This window comes from Corythoichthys intestinalis, chromosome 5, assembly GCF_030265065.1.
Source record: "Corythoichthys intestinalis isolate RoL2023-P3 chromosome 5, ASM3026506v1, whole genome shotgun sequence".
Taxonomy (NCBI): domain Eukaryota; kingdom Metazoa; phylum Chordata; class Actinopteri; order Syngnathiformes; family Syngnathidae; genus Corythoichthys; species Corythoichthys intestinalis.
In genome coordinates, this window is record NC_080399.1 from 12816700 (window position 1) to 12835000 (window position 18301).

Here is an 18301-nt window from a genome sequence, read left to right on the forward strand (position 1 = left end):
TATCTTACAAAGTAGGGCCCCAAATTTTATAGACAAATTGCTTTTTTAACATTTTGGGGCATTAACTAAGACTAAAAACTGTTTGAAAATTTAAAAAAAAAAAAAAAAAACTACAACTAGAAAATGCAGTTCCTGCAGAAATCGCGTGGTTCCTTAATTTTGGGGCTTTTTTTTTTTTTTTTTTTTTTGGTCACTTCCTTTTTAATTCATTGGCTGCCATTGACGGCCCTAGACGTCCAATCTATTTTGGCTGGAGGGGCGAATGAACAAATTCCCTCCCTCCCCGGGCTGGCTGGGTGGGGGCCGTGGCCTTGGGTTGGCGCCTGCGTGGTTTCTCCGCTCGTCTGCGTGGCTGTCGCGCGCTTGGTGGGGCTCGCGTACGGCAGGATGTGATAGGGCGCGCTCGGGTGGGGGGTCCCGGTGCCGGGAGTGGCGGTGGGGCGGCGTAGGGTCGGTCACCAATGGGCTTACACTCACAAGGGATTCACACGATTACTGGGTTTCAGATCACAGAGCTGATTTGTGTACACTCTACCCCTTTCAACCACTTAGCTTATAGACTCCGCCACCCCCGTCCCCCTTTCCCTGATCAACAGGCCCCCCACATGGTGTCAACCGGAAATACATCTAGCTGATGATAGCACCAACACATTAGTAGTTAGTGTAGACGTTCAATGTATTTCTTGTTGTTGTTTGTTTGTGTTTCTTTTCTTTCTTTCTCTTGTGTTTCTTTTCTTCTGTTCCCCCATAACCCCTTCCTGTTCGCTGCTTTGTCATAATAAACGAGGTATGTCGAATGATCACAATGGGAGTATGACATACTCTCAATGTGAAACATTAAAACTGTTCGGACCAACTGGGTGCTTAGACTTCAAACGCTGAACAGGACAGGTTTAAAAATAAAAATGAAAATAATACATCCTGAAATTTTTATTATCTTACAAAGTAGGGGCTCAAAATGTTATAGACAAATGGCTTTTTTTACGTTTTTGGGCATTAACTAAGACTAAAAACTGTTTGGAAATAAAAAATTTAAAAAAAAACTAGAAAATGCAGTTTCTGCAGAAATAGCGTAGTTCCTTTATTTTGGGGCTTTTTTTCTTTTTGGTCACTTTCTTTTTAATTCATTGGCTGCCATTGACGGCGCTAGACATCCAATCTATTTTGACTGGAGTGGTGAATGAACAAACAGCTAATGAATTCTTAAAAATTCATTTTAAAAACACGATATTTTCTACCGAATTCCCAATCCTCGGAAAATGACATGATTTACTATGTGTTAGGAATAGGGCTGCAGCTATCGATTATTTTAGTAGTCGATTAATTTATGAACTAGTTAGTTCAAATAATAGGGTAATCAGATTAGAAACATAAAAAATTAAAATATCTGATTAAAGCCTCAAACGGTATAAAAAATAATTAGGAATGTCAAACGATTAAAATTTTTAATCGAGTTAATTACATCTTAAAAATAATCGTAATTAATCGTAATTCAAATCATCCCTAAAATATGCCATATTTTTCTGTAAATTATTGTTGGAATGGAAAGATAGGACACAAGACGGATATATACATTCAACATACTGTACATTTGTTTATTATAACAATAAATCAACAAGATGGCATTAACATTATCAACATTCTGTTAAAGCGATCCATGGATAGAAAGACTTGTAGTTCTTAAAAGATAAATATTAGTACAAGTTATAGAAATTTTACATTAAAACCCCTCTTAATGTTTTCGTTTTAATAACATTTGTAAAATTTTCAATCAAAAAATAAACTAGTAGCTCGCCATTGTTGATGTCAATAATAATTATGGTGCTGAAACCCATAAAATCAGTCGCACCCTAGCGGCAGCAGAGGGCGGCAAAACACCAAAAAACAAGTAACAAGTGGAAATGATACTTTGCTGTCATTTTAATCTGTTTGAGCGGGGCATGTGCGTTAAATGCGTCAAATATTTTGACGTGATTAATTTAAAAAAGTAATTAACGCCCGTTAACGAGATAATTTTGACAGCCTTAAAAATAATAAATGAGGATCTAAGTACAGCAAAACAACAATTGGCTAACTTGCATAGCAAAAGTCCGCTAGCTTAAATACTATAATATGCCAATGTTTTCTTTTTTGTTTTGTTTTTACAATGCTCTTAATAAATCGTTCAAACACATATTCCCATGAAAAACAGCCAAATGTACCTATAAACTAAATTGCGAATGCATTAAAAAAATATTACATCAAACAAAAATTCGCCTTTTGTTGGTCTAAACAGGGAGCAGCTAGATTCAGCCATGTTGAATGAGTTATGTCATATTCACTGTTGCCACTAGAGAGCAGTGTATCCACCAAAATCAAAAGAAATGAATATAAACACTTTTGAAACAAACCATTACAACGCCGCTGTAATTAAACGAATAAAGCAAAATTTATTTCAAAGCTTTTTTGTAATGGAATTACTCGAGTTAATCGATTAATCGTTGCAGCACTAGATAGGAATTGGCGGCTTCCCTAAAATGAACTACGACCACCTGGGTGGCTACCTAAACAGCTCATCGATGCTTGGACGTGATAATTCAAAAGATCGTATGATGGGTCAAATTCATGAATATGAAAGCACTAACAAAACAAAAAAAAACACAGCTTGCCTGTTTCACTCATTGTCTACCATTGACATCAATAGACGTTTAAAGTGGGAGGATCGGCTGTCAGTGCTCATTTTCCTTCACCAGCCTCTCCCTGCCAAAATAGATTAGACGTCTAGCACCTTCAGTGGCACCCAATGAGTGAATAGTAATGTTTGATACTAGAAATTAACTTTCCGATCAATTTTTACTTAATGTAAATAGTCAATGTGTTTGGTATACAGCGTTTGGGGAAAAAAATCCCTAGCACAATTGTTGGAGGTGCAACAATCAATCGATTAATTTACAACTGGATTACATTTGTCCAAATCCTATAAACAGAAAACATTCAATAATAGTAAAATGATGAATACAGTTATTGTCAATTTTGTTTTTAAACAAATTGATGGAAATTAAATGTATTTGATTCATCAAGTAATCAGAGGAAATTAGTGCTGCGATGATTAATCGATTAACTCGAGTAATTCCCTGAGGAAAAAAAGCTTCAAATTTTGCTCTTTTGCGTATTCATTTAATAAGTTCGTTGTAATGGTTTGTTTTGAAGACGTTTGCATTTAGTTTTATTGATTTGGGTGGATACACTGCCCTCTAGTGGCAACAATGAATATGACATAACTCATTTAACATGGCTGAATCCAACTGCTCCTTGTTAAGACCAAGATAGGGTACGTTTTTGTTTGAGCTACTCCGTTTTTTAATGCATCAGTAATTTAGTTTATTGGTATATTTAGCGGTTTTATGGGATTATGTGTTTGAATGATTTGTTAAGAGCATTGTAAAAAGAAAAGTTTACAGCATTTAAGCTAGCGGACTTTTGCTAGGCAAGTTAGCCAATTGTTCTTTTGTTGTACTTAGATGTTTTTTTTTTATACCGTTTGAAGCTAAGCGCAGGTATTTTATTAATCAAAGTGCAATTCTGCAGAGTTTGAACAAAACACTCAGGAAATGTTATTTTGAATTCGCTTTTAATTTGAATTTGCATTTAATGCCATTTTGAAAGTGCAATCTTAGCAAGCCTTTTACATCTCCTAAAATGTATTCTGCAACACAATAAATGTTCCTAATCCGATTACTCGAACTAACTAGTTGAATAATTGACTACTAAAATAATCGATAGCTGCAGCCCTAGAAGAAATATTTGATTTGGGATCTATATTTATTATGTTGGCATAGCATTAAGACTTGTTCTAAACTGCTGGCTAACCCTTATGGAGAACCTAGTAATTTTTTTGAACGAGTTGTCTGTACAGTACCTACATTTTTAAATGTTGACCTAACTTTGTAAAATTGGAACATACGTATTTAATATGTTCTCAATTTTTTACATTTGGCAGTGAAAGACCATGTTTCAGTGCTACAGACGTCTATCACCGTCAATTTCCGTTAATAACACAGCCTATGTGCTATGTTGTTTTCCCCACAAATATTCAAATCCATGTGTGAGCGGTTCTCAAATACAGAAATCCAAACAGATTTTAACATGATTTTCAAATTTAATAAGTGAATGCATCTTACAAAAAGAGCAACGGCAGCCAGGTGCAGCTATGAAAACACAATAAACATATTCATGTATTTTCTGAACACAAAAGAAGCCAACACCATCATCAAGAACAGTCTTTATACTCGTATACGGGCGTCTCGGAGTTAACGTTTCCCCAAACGGAGTCCTCAATTCAACCCGAGAGCCGCTCATTTTTTCTTCTTCTCGTCTTTCTTGGCGCCGTCCGTTTTGTCCTTCTCCTTATCATCTTTCTTCTCCTTGTCGTCTTTTTTCTCCTTCTTGCCCTCCTCTTTTTCCTGGCCTTCCTTCTTCTCGGCGTCCCGGTTGGAAATCTTGTTGTTGATCAAGTTGTGCAGGGCCACCACGGAGCGGATGAGTGACGCCAGGTAGACCACCAGCATCTGGTCGTTGGTCTTCAGGTAGAACGCCTTGGTGAACTCCTGTCCGGTAAAAAGTACAAGTGAGTCAAAAGAGTGTGACTTTGGATGGGTTTCCGTGAGAACCTTACCAGCAAGTTGACGTCGGGCAGGAGGTTGAAGACGTCCTGCAGCTGGTAGATGATCTGGTGGTTGATGGGGAGCTTGCCGGCAGCCACCCTTTCTAGGTAAGAGCGGATTTCCAGCAGCTTGGAGTTAAGCCCTTTCAGACCGTGGACTTGGTTGGTGATGCGCTGCGACAGCGTTCCCACAGTCGTGTCCTTGATATCTCTGCGCACACCGATAATTGGCTCAATATGGCACATTTCTTCGCTGTAAACGTCTGCGCTTGCCTACCTGAGCAGGTGCTCCACTCCCACTTCTTCTGCTTCCTCGGCTCCAATCTCGCTGGTGACGTGCTCAAATGTCTTGGATGTTGGTGTTCCATCCTGCAAAAAAACATATTTCGTATTGTGCCGATCGACAAATCAATCAATTTGGCACATTGTTCAACTAATAATTGTTTAGATCCTTTTATTTGAGCTTCTCAATTAGAATTACTCATGATTCTAAATTTTACTTTTATATTACTGAAGCTAAATTTTAAAGAAAACATTTATTCAAAAATTTTGACAAATATTGAGTTAAAAAGAATAACTTTTTTAAAAGTTTCATGTAAAAATATTGTCAATAAAACATTTGTTTAAAAATGTTTTAAATTTTTTTTAATATTAAAAAAAAAGGGAGGGGGGCAGTTTTTCCCCTGATTTCTGTAGTCTTCATTGACAGATTATCTTTGCAATTGATCAAAATGTGATATACTATACAAAATGATGTACTATACAGCAGCTGTCAATGTACTTATTATCTTGCAAGATATAGCAATTGCAAGGTTGTGATATGGACAAAAATGTACAATATCCAGGTACTAATTTTATCAAGTGACAATGATTTATATGCCTTTATTGTAAAATCAAGAAGGAACTAGGAGCTCATGATAGGTTGGATTACTATGAAGCAAGACACAGATTAACACTCATTGAACTCATTGGCTGCCATTGACGACGCTAGACGTCCAATCCATTTTGACTGGGAAAGGCTAGCAGCGAATGACAACTCTCACAGTCAAAATCAGGTATGAAAATCTCTCACCTTTCAGCGAAATTCGCCGTTTTAAGATAAAAAATGGTGAATTGTGTAGATCCGAGGAGAAAATTTTTAAAAGATTTTTTTCTTTAATTTCGGATGCTTGGTATGCAAGTGGGGAAAGCGTCATAAAGTCAAAAGAGCGCACCAGCGTGGCCAAAACATTGCTTTATTTCAACGAAACGAATGCGGGTACTCTGTTTTGTCCTGTCTCTTCAGTGCCAAGCTTGGCTGCACGCCAACCATGTATGAACACCTAAAGTGCCGTCACCCAGTTGTAATTTTGAAAGACGACAGGAGACAGTTACAAGCTGGCAGATCGTAAGTCCATCCAACTAACTAACGACATGTTTTATTGAAGTTGCTAAGCCTGTCGCGATATGCATTGAGTCAATTTATTGCAAGGTAAATAAAAATGAGGGTGGTAATTTTCACGCCTGCGTTTTATCACCGCGCACGTGCGTGCGTGCGTGCATTTGTGCGTGCTGATGGCATATGAGACAGTTCCTTTCACAGATGTTTATTGTTCATCAACACGCCGTACAATTAAAGTTCAGACAAACAAAATAAGGAAATACATCTATATTAAACACTGTAAACGTTAGCATTGCTACATTGAGGTGAATGGGGAAAAAAATGACAACCTACTTTAGCCCGCTATAAAACATTGGCAGTCTTCTCCAAAACGCAAAACTTGCGGTTAAAAGGTGACACTTCAAAAAAGAAAAATCGCTGGTTAAGAGCATTTGCAAACGAATTATGAGAAACGTTAACTCTGAATATATAACGTTTGCAGTGTTTAATATGGATGTGTTTCCTTATTTTGTATGTCTGAACTTTAATTCTACGGCATTTTGATGACCAATAAACATCTGTGAAAAGAACAGGAGTCTCATATGCCATCAACACGCACATGTACATGCACACATGCAACGATAAAACGCAGACATGAAAATTACCGCCCTCATTTTTATTTACCGTGCGATAAATGGACTCATTGCATATCGCGACAGGCTTAGCAACTTCAATAAACATGTTGTTAGTTAGTTAGATGGCCTACAATCTGTTAGCTTGTAATTTGTCTCCTGTAGTCTTCCAAAATTACAACTGGGTGACGGTGCTTTAGACATTTATTCACAGCTGATGTGCAGCCAAGCTTGGCATTGAAGAGAGAGGACACAACAGTGTCTCCTCCTTTGTTTCATTAAAATAAGTCAATGTTTGGCCACTTTGGTGCGCTTTTTTGTTTTTTTGCCGCTTTCCCCGCTTGCATACCAAGGGCCCGACATTAAAAAAAATCTCCCGAACCCCCCACCCCCCTTAAAAATGTTTTCCTCGGACCTACACAATTCACGTAGGTCACCCTTTTTGACTTCAAAACGGCGAATTTCGTCGAAAGGCGAAAGATTTTCATGCCTGTATAACCAATTGGCTGCCACTGACTGTGCTAGACATGAAATGCATTTTGACGGAGAGGGGCGAAAGAACCTCGCTCAATGGCAGCCAATGAGTTTGTGGCTGCCCTAGTCTCTGTATTGCATATTATTACTAGAGCTGTCCCGACTAGTCGACATAGTCGACGTCATCGATGACGTAAATCCGTCGACGAGCACAACATCCCGTCGACGGTTAATGAAGGGTTAAAAAAAAATACATGCGTGGAAAGTTCAGAATGTCGGATGCTCTGTATGCAAGCGGGGAAAGCGGCACAAACCCAAAAAAAGCGCACCAGAGTGTCCAAAAAATTGACTTATTTCAAAGAAACAATGGAGGGTACACTCTTCTGTCCTGTCTGTTAAATGCCAAGCTTGGCTGCAGGTCAGCCGTGAATAAACACCTCAAGCGCCGTCACCGTTTGTAATTTTTTCCTTTTTTTTTCTTTTTTTTGTACACCAGAGGGTGCTGTCGCCTTACTGAATAATAACGTTTCATTGACAATGGGCCCATAGTGCTATTAGTATTGTCCTTAATGCTAACTGAAAGGTTTATTTCATGTTATGGTTTATTTTATGGTATAGAAAATATAAGGTTAAAAGGTCATAAATATATACAGTATATACAGTGATTGCACTCAAGGGAGAGATTGTCAATGATAAGGTAATAAATTAAGGTAAAGGCAATTCACTGATATATAAATAAGGTTTAAAAGGAAAAAGGTGAAAAGTTTTTGTTAATTTCTTATTGTGTTGTTTTATTTGTGTGCACCATAGCTCTTACAGTGTGATTACATCAAGGATGGAATAAAAGTTGTAAACCATCAGTTTAAGAGACCACCTTTTCAATCAGGGATGCTACACTAGTAAATTCTATCAGCATTTGAACTGTTTATTTGTGATTTATTATTATTTATGTGTTTATTTGTACTTTGATAAATAATTTAAGTGTTCCAATATGTTTTTTGTGAATTGATAAGCGTCAACAAAAATTTCATTGCTAAATTAGTAAACAAAAACAAAAAAAAATTTTTTTTTTTTTTTTTAATTATTAGATTAGTCGACTAATCGTAAAAATAGTCGGCTGACTAATCGGGAGAAAATTAGTCGTTTGGGACAGCCCTAATTATTACCTATTTCCGGTGATTTTAAGTAGTGTTGCACCGATACCATTTTTTGGCCCCAATACCGATACCTGGCTGTGCAGTATCGGCCAATACCGATACCATACCGATACCACCCCGTTTATATATATATATATTTTTTTTTTCCCCAAAGAGCTACATAATTGGATGTGAAATCATTGCTATCAAGGCTTTGTCAGGCTGTTGCTTACCTATCAAGGCTTTGTCAGGCTGTTGCTTACCTTTGCAAAATAGGAAAAGGACTAATACAAAGTATAATACTAGCCCAACAGTAAGAAAGTAAAAATACATTCATAATAATAAACTCTGAATGAACTGAGTACACTTTTTTAAACCTCTCAAAGGCCAAACAGTGCAACCTTCATGAAATTATTGTCACATTCTGCTGCTGGTTAGATTGTGTTTTGTTGTTGGGCTGTTAGTGGGGGCGTTCCTGACGTTGCACCTGAATCCAATGCGGGCTCATCAACGCAGCATTTAAGCACGGGTGATCTCAGAGAAGGCTGCCGAGATATTTGCCTTGCTGATCGCCATTTGACATCTCGCACTATAGTCTCGCTACATTTGCTTGTTACGCCCCTGCATTGGGTTTTTTTCTGTTAGTGTGCTGCACTCGTTTGTAACCTCTACCCTGTGCAGGTATTTGAGTGTTTTTATTTTGGCTTTATGGCTCGCTGCCTATCGTCTTAGGTAACCTTCGAGTTTGTAGTATTGAGCTCCGTCGACCTGCTGTCACAGACTCCTTTTGTTATTTCTACTATCCCGCGATCGCTTGTTATTTTTTTGTTTGCAATCATTAAACCCTTGTACGTATCCCCCGCTTGTTGTCCGCTTCGAGGTCCAACCTTGTTTCCGCATTTGCGGACGCTAACAATTATAAGTAATAATAATTGACCACAGCATCCCGTCTATCAGCCTCCTTTTTTCGGGAGGGGGGAGTCCTTTATTTCTATTTCTGAAAGGTGGCAACCCTACTTTGGAAACAGTTCCCAAATTACTGCGGCATTTCTTTCAGTAAAACACAAAAGTAAAGTAGACGTAGTGAACTGACCAGAGATTGTTGCTCCAGTCCAGCGCCCTTCCTCTGGATAGCAGTCCTGCTCTTGCAGGCTCAAACTCGTTGTGTTCGTTCACGTTTCGTCTTCAAATGTTTTATCAGGTTCGAGGTATTGAAACTGGCCGATTTAACTCCACATCTCGAAACTTTCAGGCCGCAAATCTTGCATGCAGCCATTGATTCTAATCGACGGGATTTCTATTTTGAAATATTTCCCGAACGCCGCCAAGCGGCCTTGTCAATGGTCAGGAGTGACTATTGGCCCGTTCTCATTGGTCTGGAGCAGGCCAATAGCGATAGTTACTTGGTGTTCACGTGTCATCACACAACACAGAGACAGAGTGTAGTGAGCGCCAGGAGAAAAAAAAAAGGCTGCGGTCAAATGTTATAATAATGGACCGGTAAATGGTATCGGCGCCGTCTTTGTTGGTACTCACCGATACCGATACCACCATTTCGGGCCGGATCGGCGCCCCCTGCCGATACTAGTATCGGTATCGGTGCATCTTTAATTTTAAGACAGCGGCAGTCCACAATATTGCTATAGTGCTCGACTTACATCGTGTATTTCTTCAACAGAGATGTACGCTTCTGTGGGAAGGCCGAGGTCTTTGGGCTTCACGTCAATAATGACTAACACCTAGAACGAGAGAAAAGGTGAAGCTCCCAAGAAACATGAATAAAATAAATCAAATACTGTTAATCCTTACTGAATTGGTACAGTACTGTTTGATGAGCTCATTGATGGCGATGTCGTTCTTATGCAACTTGGGTCCTGTGTGATACCATCCCACGATTCTTTCTCTTGCTAAAACGGAAAAAAGTTATTTGCAAATCACAATACATAATTGAGCTTTAAGTATATGCGGTCAAATCTTACCATTGACTTTCTTAAACATCCCGTACATGTTCTCCAAGTAGTCGTGGTCCAGGAACCACACGGAGTCGTCCCTGTCATCTTCGTCGAATGGTACTGCGCGTAAACAATGACAGGAGCTTTATCCTTCACATAATTTCAAGTTTTTTAAAAATGTGTTACGTTCATGTGAAGTAAAGTCTACGCTCTCACCTGCAAAACTGTTCGAAACGTCAAGAACCTTCTTCTGCCACGACCCCAAGAGAACTCCCACTACTCGTTTCTGATTGCCGACTTTCCCTATTCTGTAATTCAAGTTAAACAAAAGATTATCAACATCTTCCTGGCATTCTCATTAAAATTAAAGTTTTTAAAAAGTACACAATAAGCTTCAAGCAGCTACTGACACCGCGTTTGTAGCGAATGTAAGCTAACTATGCTAGCCGAGCGTCCATTCATTTTCAACGGCGCTCTGACTCAGCAAGGCTAACGTTAGCTTAGCGCAAGTCGCGGCGTTAAATTTTCTTCCATTTTGGGTTGGAATACGCACACAAACGCACCTGTTGAAATGGTCAACCACGCTGAGCAACACTAGAGGGTGAACGACCACATTTTCTACCGCTGGCTCCGGCATTTTAATCTTTGCTCCTGTGACGGACACCAACACAAAAAGTGCTTGAAAACAACCTGGGCTATTCTGCACTTCCGCTGAGAGGTGACGTCATTTCCTCGGTGAGTGACGTCACTTCTGTTTCTATTGGCAACTTGGGCAAACCGGAGACAGACGGGCGGTCGCCAATAAAATGGTTTCAATTTTTCAGTCTTTTGTTGTTGTTGTTTTTTTTTTTTTTTTTTTAGGAAATATTGTGTTTTACAACATTCTTTATTTTGCAGGCAGAAGTTGAGGAAGCTCTCCAAAGAGTGGAAGCTCATCCCAGTGTGTTTGGAACCATAGTTGCAAATGCAGAAGGTAAAGTGACGTCATTTGATTTATTCTATTATTCCAAAAAATACATTAAAAAGTACTGATTAACAAGGCGAAATGGAGATGGCATATGTGGACATCACATTTTGGGTCATGTCGGCCGCACTTGTACAATACCAAATGTTAATATCAGTGGTGGATGAAGTACTCACTTTTTTAACTGAAGTAAAAGTACACATACAGGTGAAAAAAAAAAAAACACTTAAGTAAAAGTATTGTAAGAAAAAAATTACTCAAGCAAAAGTACAAAAATACTTTATTTCACTAGTAAAATAAGTTTTTCTCCACATGCAAAAATGTAATATACGTATATATTTTTAAAAATATACATACATAAATACATACATACATACAGAGATCTGAGTCAATATTCAAAGAACCACAAAATTCATTTATTGCTCAGTTTTATCTAAAACTGTGAAGTATGTAAAAACAAACAATAAAACTGATGGCACTGTAAAGTGAAGCTTAACAAGCTCAAAAACTTCAAAATTTAGCTTAGTGGCAGATTGCAAGCAACAGTCAGTTGCACACCGCCACCTACTGTACAAGAGTGCGCAGCATCCATCTGAAGGCGAGCTGCTCTCCCTGTTGTTGTTGGTTTTTTTTATTATTATTTGGCAATATCTTGTTCACCTGCCTAATCTTGCTTGTACTCGTGTTGTGCTCAACTAGGGTATAGTTGCATTGGGTTTATTGATTGCGCCGGAGACATGAAAATGAAACTATCAATTCACAATGAGAAAAAGAGAAAACAAACAAAAGTAAGATTAAAAAAAAAAAAAAAAGCAACGCAGGCGACCATTTCAGTTTTTTTTTTTCAACTAATGCAATTATATACATATATACAAACAAGAACAGGCTCTTGACAGTATATTATTGTAAAATAAAACTATATATAACACTCTATAACACAATTGAATTATTTTACATAAAAAAACGTGTGTTTGACTCGTATCATGTTTACATTATACTCACACTCTTTTTCAACACAGACAGTTGCCAGAGAGAAAAAAACACATGTTTTACCACCGTTAGACACACTTAACACACTGGAGTTAACTCTCGTAGCTGGTGGGAAACATTCATGAAAGTGTTTACTAACCTTTACTTTTGTGTAAATGTAAAATCATATTGGAGGTATTGCCTCCGCGGCCGTCGGTAACTTTTCTGTAGCCGAAGTATTCCCATACCAGTGATTTTGTTTTCTTCAATGGGGGAAGAAGTTCAGGAGTTTCACCTCCTCTAGCCATCTTGTAGCACAGCTGACTCACTGACACTGAGCAACAACCGGTGGGGGAGGGTTGAGCCTTGCAGCTGCAAGCGAGGGATTTCTCCCTGCATTTTTGGGACATAAAAAATTGCTAATACTGTAGCGACGGTATGACGGAAAATGTTTGCTGTTTTGAAACTTTGACATTTTCGTACCACTGTATACCTTAAAACCGGTGTTCGGCACATGTCTATTTCCCATGTTTGAATTTAAAACGTAGTAGCGTAGAAAGTACAGATACATGCTGTAAAATATAGTGAAGTTAAAGTATGTAAATGTACCACTTCATATTTAACACAAGTATAATACAGATACACTAAAATGTACTTAAGTACAGTAACAAAGTACTTTACTTAGTTAAATTCCACCACTGCTTAATATTGACCCAAAATAGTCACTTGCCCTATATACGGTTAAGGAAATCGGTCCAATAATGTCGACAGGCGTTCCAGTTCGATCAACATTCGAGAACTCCAAGGCTGCAAAGTACGCGGGACTACTTCGACACCTCACCTTGATGGCAACCAGCACGGTGAGGGACATCGACCCTCAGAACGACCTCACCGTCCTCCGCATTGGCACCAAGAACCAAGAAATAATGATTGCACCTGGTAATTAGCTCAACATAGGATACTTATACTGGCAAATCACATAAAAAAGTTGCTTACTATGTTTTTCTTATCTCATGTGTCCTCAGAGAGTGATTCTCTTGTGATCGTCCTCCAGAGGTGTGATGGCTGACAGGTGCCTTCTTTATGCGTCATATATCGCTGCTAAGAAATCCAGGAGATGCTGGTTTCTGTACTAGCAAGACAAAAACACCTGAAATCCAGCAAGGTTCTGGTGGATTTCTAATGTTTTGGTACTGGTTTTGCTGGTACAGAAACCAGCATATGCTGGATTTCTTAGCTGCGAGGGAATTGTTTATTTGTGGTGTGAGCAATCATTCATCAATTTAATTCTAATAAAGGAATGACTACTGCATATTAAAACTGCATGGAGGGACGTCTTAAGTTCTCGCTCACTTTGTCGTTATTATCTGTCTTCTTCTTGGTGAGGGTACTTACCAAAATTGCTGCTCTTCGTTTCGTGGTTGGGTCAAACTGAAATTTGGTAGGTATATTCTAGGGATGTATTACACATTTATCCTCAGAGCCCGATTTTTATTTCTAGTCTAGCGATTAAATACATTGATTAAGTTCAGTCTTATTGTTGCCTGTAAGTTCTGAGTTAGCAGTATATGTTTAGTGCAGTGTTGCCAACTTGGCGACTTTCTCGCTAAATCTGGCAACTTTCCCAAGACTCTTGGTGACTTTTTTGTCAACAGCGACTAGTGACAAATCTAGTGACTTTTTCTGGTGTTTATAGTTTTTTGCGTCTCCCACGACGTTATTCCTCTGTCCTACAGCGTCCATTATAATTACATGCAAATGGACAATGATGCATCTAGCGACTTCTAGGCCAGCCAATAGCAACTTTATTTACTGGGGAGTTGGCAACACTGGTTTAGGGAGCGAGCCAGGCGATCATAGATTTCTTTTTAAAATTGTTCTTATCCCCACCCTATTAGGTCTCTATAATGTATGAATGCCATAATAAATGTAAAATATGAAACTAACTTTTTTACTGCTTTTATATGAACAATTGAGCATTTACTGTAGCGTGCCTGCACCTGTACCCACTTTCAGTGGTGGAATGTAACAAAGTAAAAGTACTTGGTTACTCAAGTACATTTTTGTGTATCTGTACTTACTAGAGTACAAATATGAAGTGGTACTTTTTACTTTTACGACTAAATTTTACAGCAAGTATCCGTATTTTTTACTTCTCTACTTTTCAAATTGTCGCCTGCGGTACACATTATTTTTGTTTGTTTTCTTTTTCTCTCACTGTGAATGGATTAGTTTTGTTTTTATGCCTTCAGTGCAATCAATAAGCCCTGTGCAACCGTACCGTAATTGAGCACTAGAGGCAGCAACACGTGTACAAGCAAGATTGGGCAGGTGAACAAGATATTGAACAATACACTGCTTTACATGTGGCAGTATGTACCTGATAGTCACTTGCAATCTGCCATTAAGCTATGTTTTGGAGTTTTTGAGCTTGTTCACAATTTTAAATAAAACCGAGCCGTCAGTGAATTTTCTGGTTCTTTCTTTGAATATTGACTCAGATCTCTGCATGTATATACAGTATATATATATATATAGGTATGCACATTTTTGCATCAGGAGAAAATATTTTTACTTATAAAGTAAATTTTAAAGCAACTACTTTTGTACTTTTACTTGAGTAATTTTTTCTAAGATACTTTTACTTTTGCTGAGGTATTTTTTGCACTTGTATCTGTACTTGTATTTAAGTAAAAAGTGAGTACTTCATCCACCACTGCCCACTTAAATCAATTTTATAAATTAAAGTGACCTTTTACGCCCACAATAAATAAACAAATAAACACCCAATCCATTTTGACTGAACCCATTCAAATTGGATTAGAAGTCGATGGCCGTCATTGGCAGTGAAACATAGTCACTCAATGTATATTTGTGAAAAACTAAAACTGTTTTGTGAATAATTGATTACGGCTTTATTCATTGCTCTTTTTTTCTCTGATTTGCAATGTTTGGAATATTTGTACTCCCTGGCATATTTGTGTTTGTTTATTTTGTTTTTGGTTTGTATTGTTGATTGTTCATCTGTTTATCATGTTAATATTTTTTTTTTTTTTTTTTAAAGAAAGAAAAAATTATCACTCAATGTCAGCCTTCCCAGTTGAAATGGATTTGATGTCTATCACTGTGAATGGCAGTGAATGAAAATTTAAAATCTTCCAGTTTCGTTTTTTTGCTTTCAAGTAGATGCTAAATAAAGTTGAGAAAATGGTTTAAAATACATCACAAAATAACAAATAATGATAATAAATAATAATAAAAATATTCAACATTGTCTCGACTGTGAAACAAGCAACATGAAATAATAAATAATGATAATAAATCAATAATACTAAAATAATCAACTAAAGAATCGACCGTGGAAAAAAAAAGCAACAACAATGAACATGGCCGAACCGGAAGTCGAGGCTATGCTAACGCAAATATCGCAATAACACGGCAGAAAACGTCGAAATGAAGTGCGTTTCGGGACACTAAACGTCACAGTAATAGCAATATAAAAACGATTTGATGTCATGAAGAATTTTGACGTTAATCACCTACCTTTGCAGCGAGAAATAACAATTAGCATTAGCAAATATTCACTTCCGGGTTTGGATTGGTTTCGTCCGACGAGATGGTAAAACAATTATTTTTTTATGCATTTTTTTTTCTTGCTATTACCGCGTTGGTTTTGTTTTAAAATACTGTTATTGTGTATTAATATACACTTTATTGATTTTACAGGCTGAGGTTGAGGAAACTCTACAGAGAATTGAAGCTCACGGGAGTGTGGTTGGAACCATTATTGCTAATGCAGATGGTAAAAGGAAAACACCTAAAAACATCATCTTTTTAAACTATACTGTATATATTTTTGTTTTACTGGTTAGCACATCTACTTCTCATCTCTGAAGTCTCAGCTTAAGCCTGCCTGTATGGAATTTGCATGTTCTCCACCTTGCTCGTGTGGGTTTTCTTTGGGTATTCTATTTTCTTCCCACATTCCCAACACATGCTTGGGTTGTCCTTATGTGTGAATATTTTCTCATGTGTGAATATTTGTAATTTTGCCAAAAATAATCCAAAATGGGCTCTCGCTCACCACAAATCCTACTAGAGCAAGAACTAAAAATTAGGGCTGTCAAACGATTAAAATTTTTAATCGAGTTAATTTCAGCTTGAAAATTAATTCATCGTAATTAATCGCAATTCAAACCATCTATAAAATATGCCATATTTTTCTGTAAATTATTTTTGGAATGGAAAGATAAGACACAAGACGGATATATACATTCAACATACGGTACATAAGTACTGTATTTGTTTATCATAACAATAAACCAACAAGATGGCATTAACATTATTAACATTCTGTTATAGCGATCCATGGATTGAAAGACTTGTGTTCTTAAAAGATAAATGTTGGTACAAGTTATAGAAATTTTATATTAAAACCCCTCTTCATGTTTTCGTTTTAATAAAATTTGTAAAAATTTCAATCAAAAAATAAACTAGTAGCCCGCCATTGTTGATGTCAATAATTACACAATGCTCAATGGTGCTTAAGCCCATAAAATCAGTCTCACCCAAGCGCTAGCAGAGGGCGACAAAACTCCAAAAAACACAACAAGTTGGCATTGCACTGTGCTTTCATTTTAATCTGTTTGAGCGGGGCATGTGCGTTAATTGCGTCAAATATTTTAACGTGATTAATTTAACAAATTAATTACCGCCCGTTAACGCAATAATTTTGACAGCCCTACTAAAAATGTATGGTTCTTATTCTGTTTTTCAATTCTAAGGTATTCCCATCCGATCGACATTTGACATTTCTAAAGCTGGCAAGTACGCGGAAGTCCTTCGCCACCTCACCGCCATGGCCAGGAGCACCGTTAGGGATGTGGACCCTCAGAATGACCTTGTCGTGATGCGCATCAGCACTAAGAGTCAGGAGATTATGATTGCACCAGGTATACACAGGTGACCAAAGTACTCATACTCAGTAGCCTACTGGCAATTCTGTGACGATCATTTTTCTCCTCATTATTTCCCTTGCAGAGAACTCCTATCTACTCATACTAGTCCAGCAGAAAGCTGATAAATACACAAGATAAATAGATTAGTTGCTGGGTTTCTCGGAAAATGCGAAGTTCATGTAAAATGTAGTGAGACTCAAATAAAAAGACCATCTAACATAACATCTTTCTCGATGCATCTTTTAACCTCAGTGAAATAAAACTTATAGCATTGCATGTCAATAATTGTAGTATGAACAGTAACATTTGTAATCCAGCAGCTCTGCAGGGAACAGGCCGTCGAGGCAAGCAGGGCGGCGTGATATCACATTGTTTTTTCACCGCCGATTTTTTTTTTTTTTTGTCGAAACGAAAGGGACTCCCCAACAGACTGAGCACGAGTGGCCGAAGCACTTATCTCTATTGTGGTCGCGTAACACGTCTAAAAAAAAGTGGTCCTGCAGAATGAAATGAATTACAGCAGTTTGGTGTGACAGTGTTTTGGCCCATGGGTATTTCGAACAATGATCTACATTTTGAATTTATTTGACAATCTGTTAATATCATTTTCTTATTGGCATGCTAAGCAGGCACCATTGACTCGCGTTAGCTTAAGCCCGAGTTATACTCCCGCGTTGCAGTGACGGCGCAGCGACTACGGCAACATTCGACAGTTCTGCGGTGAGGGAACGCTTTGCTCTGTAATTCACCACCAAGCCACTAGAGGGGTGTGGCGTTATGTTTGTACGTTTTTGGGGCATGCTTTTTGACTTCTGCTAGTCTAGTTTAACGGGGAAAAAATGAACAATGCAAGATTGAACTCTTGAAAGTAAATATCGTGCTCATAAACACTGAAAAAATATTGAACATACAAATGTTGAGGGGCAGGCGACGCGGAAGACGGTTTCGAGGCAGTCTGGCCGACTTTTGATGCCGCACAGAGAGTTTTAGACCCGGGTGGAGAGAGCTAGCTGTGGCGGCTAGCTTCAAACTGGCGTCGAGCACTGCGTTCAAGGTCTTCAAACTCAAAGCCCTCCAGCCCGATTTGTTTGCCATGTCCTACAACCAGCCAGTGGGAAGCCATAGCAGATTTCTGGCGTCTATGGAACTTCCCAAACTGCGTTGGGAGCGTTGATTTTAACGTTTTCATAAAAAGCACCGAGGCACTCTCAATC

At 38.1% G+C, this 18301-nt stretch overlaps 3 protein-coding genes across 3 annotated transcripts; 2 read left to right on the forward strand and 1 right to left on the reverse strand.

Moving 5' to 3' along the window:
* Nucleotides 1-4102: 4102 nt before the first annotated feature.
* On the reverse strand, nucleotides 4103-10929 carry psmd7 (proteasome 26S subunit, non-ATPase 7). Its single transcript, XM_057837917.1, has 8 exons — nucleotides 10760-10929; nucleotides 10413-10504; nucleotides 10224-10316; nucleotides 10054-10151; nucleotides 9903-9983; nucleotides 4920-5011; nucleotides 4655-4853; nucleotides 4103-4586 (listed from the first exon to the last, which is right to left on the reverse strand). Exons 1-8 carry the CDS (start codon nucleotides 10831-10833, stop codon nucleotides 4335-4337), a joined length of 981 nt encoding a protein of 326 aa, XP_057693900.1. The 5' UTR covers nucleotides 10834-10929; the 3' UTR covers nucleotides 4103-4334.
* LOC130916865 (dynein light chain roadblock-type 2-like) lies at nucleotides 10776-13395 on the forward strand. The gene is made up of 4 exons (XM_057837919.1): nucleotides 10776-11005; nucleotides 11094-11169; nucleotides 12901-13068; nucleotides 13155-13395. Exons 1-4 carry the CDS (start codon nucleotides 11003-11005, stop codon nucleotides 13196-13198), a joined length of 291 nt encoding a protein of 96 aa, XP_057693902.1. The 5' UTR covers nucleotides 10776-11002; the 3' UTR covers nucleotides 13199-13395.
* Nucleotides 13396-15510: 2115 nt separating this feature from the next.
* Nucleotides 15511-17305, forward strand: LOC130916447 (dynein light chain roadblock-type 2-like). Its single transcript, XM_057837186.1, has 4 exons — nucleotides 15511-15748; nucleotides 15856-15931; nucleotides 16914-17081; nucleotides 17170-17305. The coding sequence occupies exons 1-4, from the start codon at nucleotides 15746-15748 to the stop codon at nucleotides 17223-17225; spliced, it is 303 nt and encodes a 100-aa protein (XP_057693169.1). The 5' UTR covers nucleotides 15511-15745; the 3' UTR covers nucleotides 17226-17305.
* The last annotated feature ends 996 nt before the right edge of the window (nucleotides 17306-18301 follow it).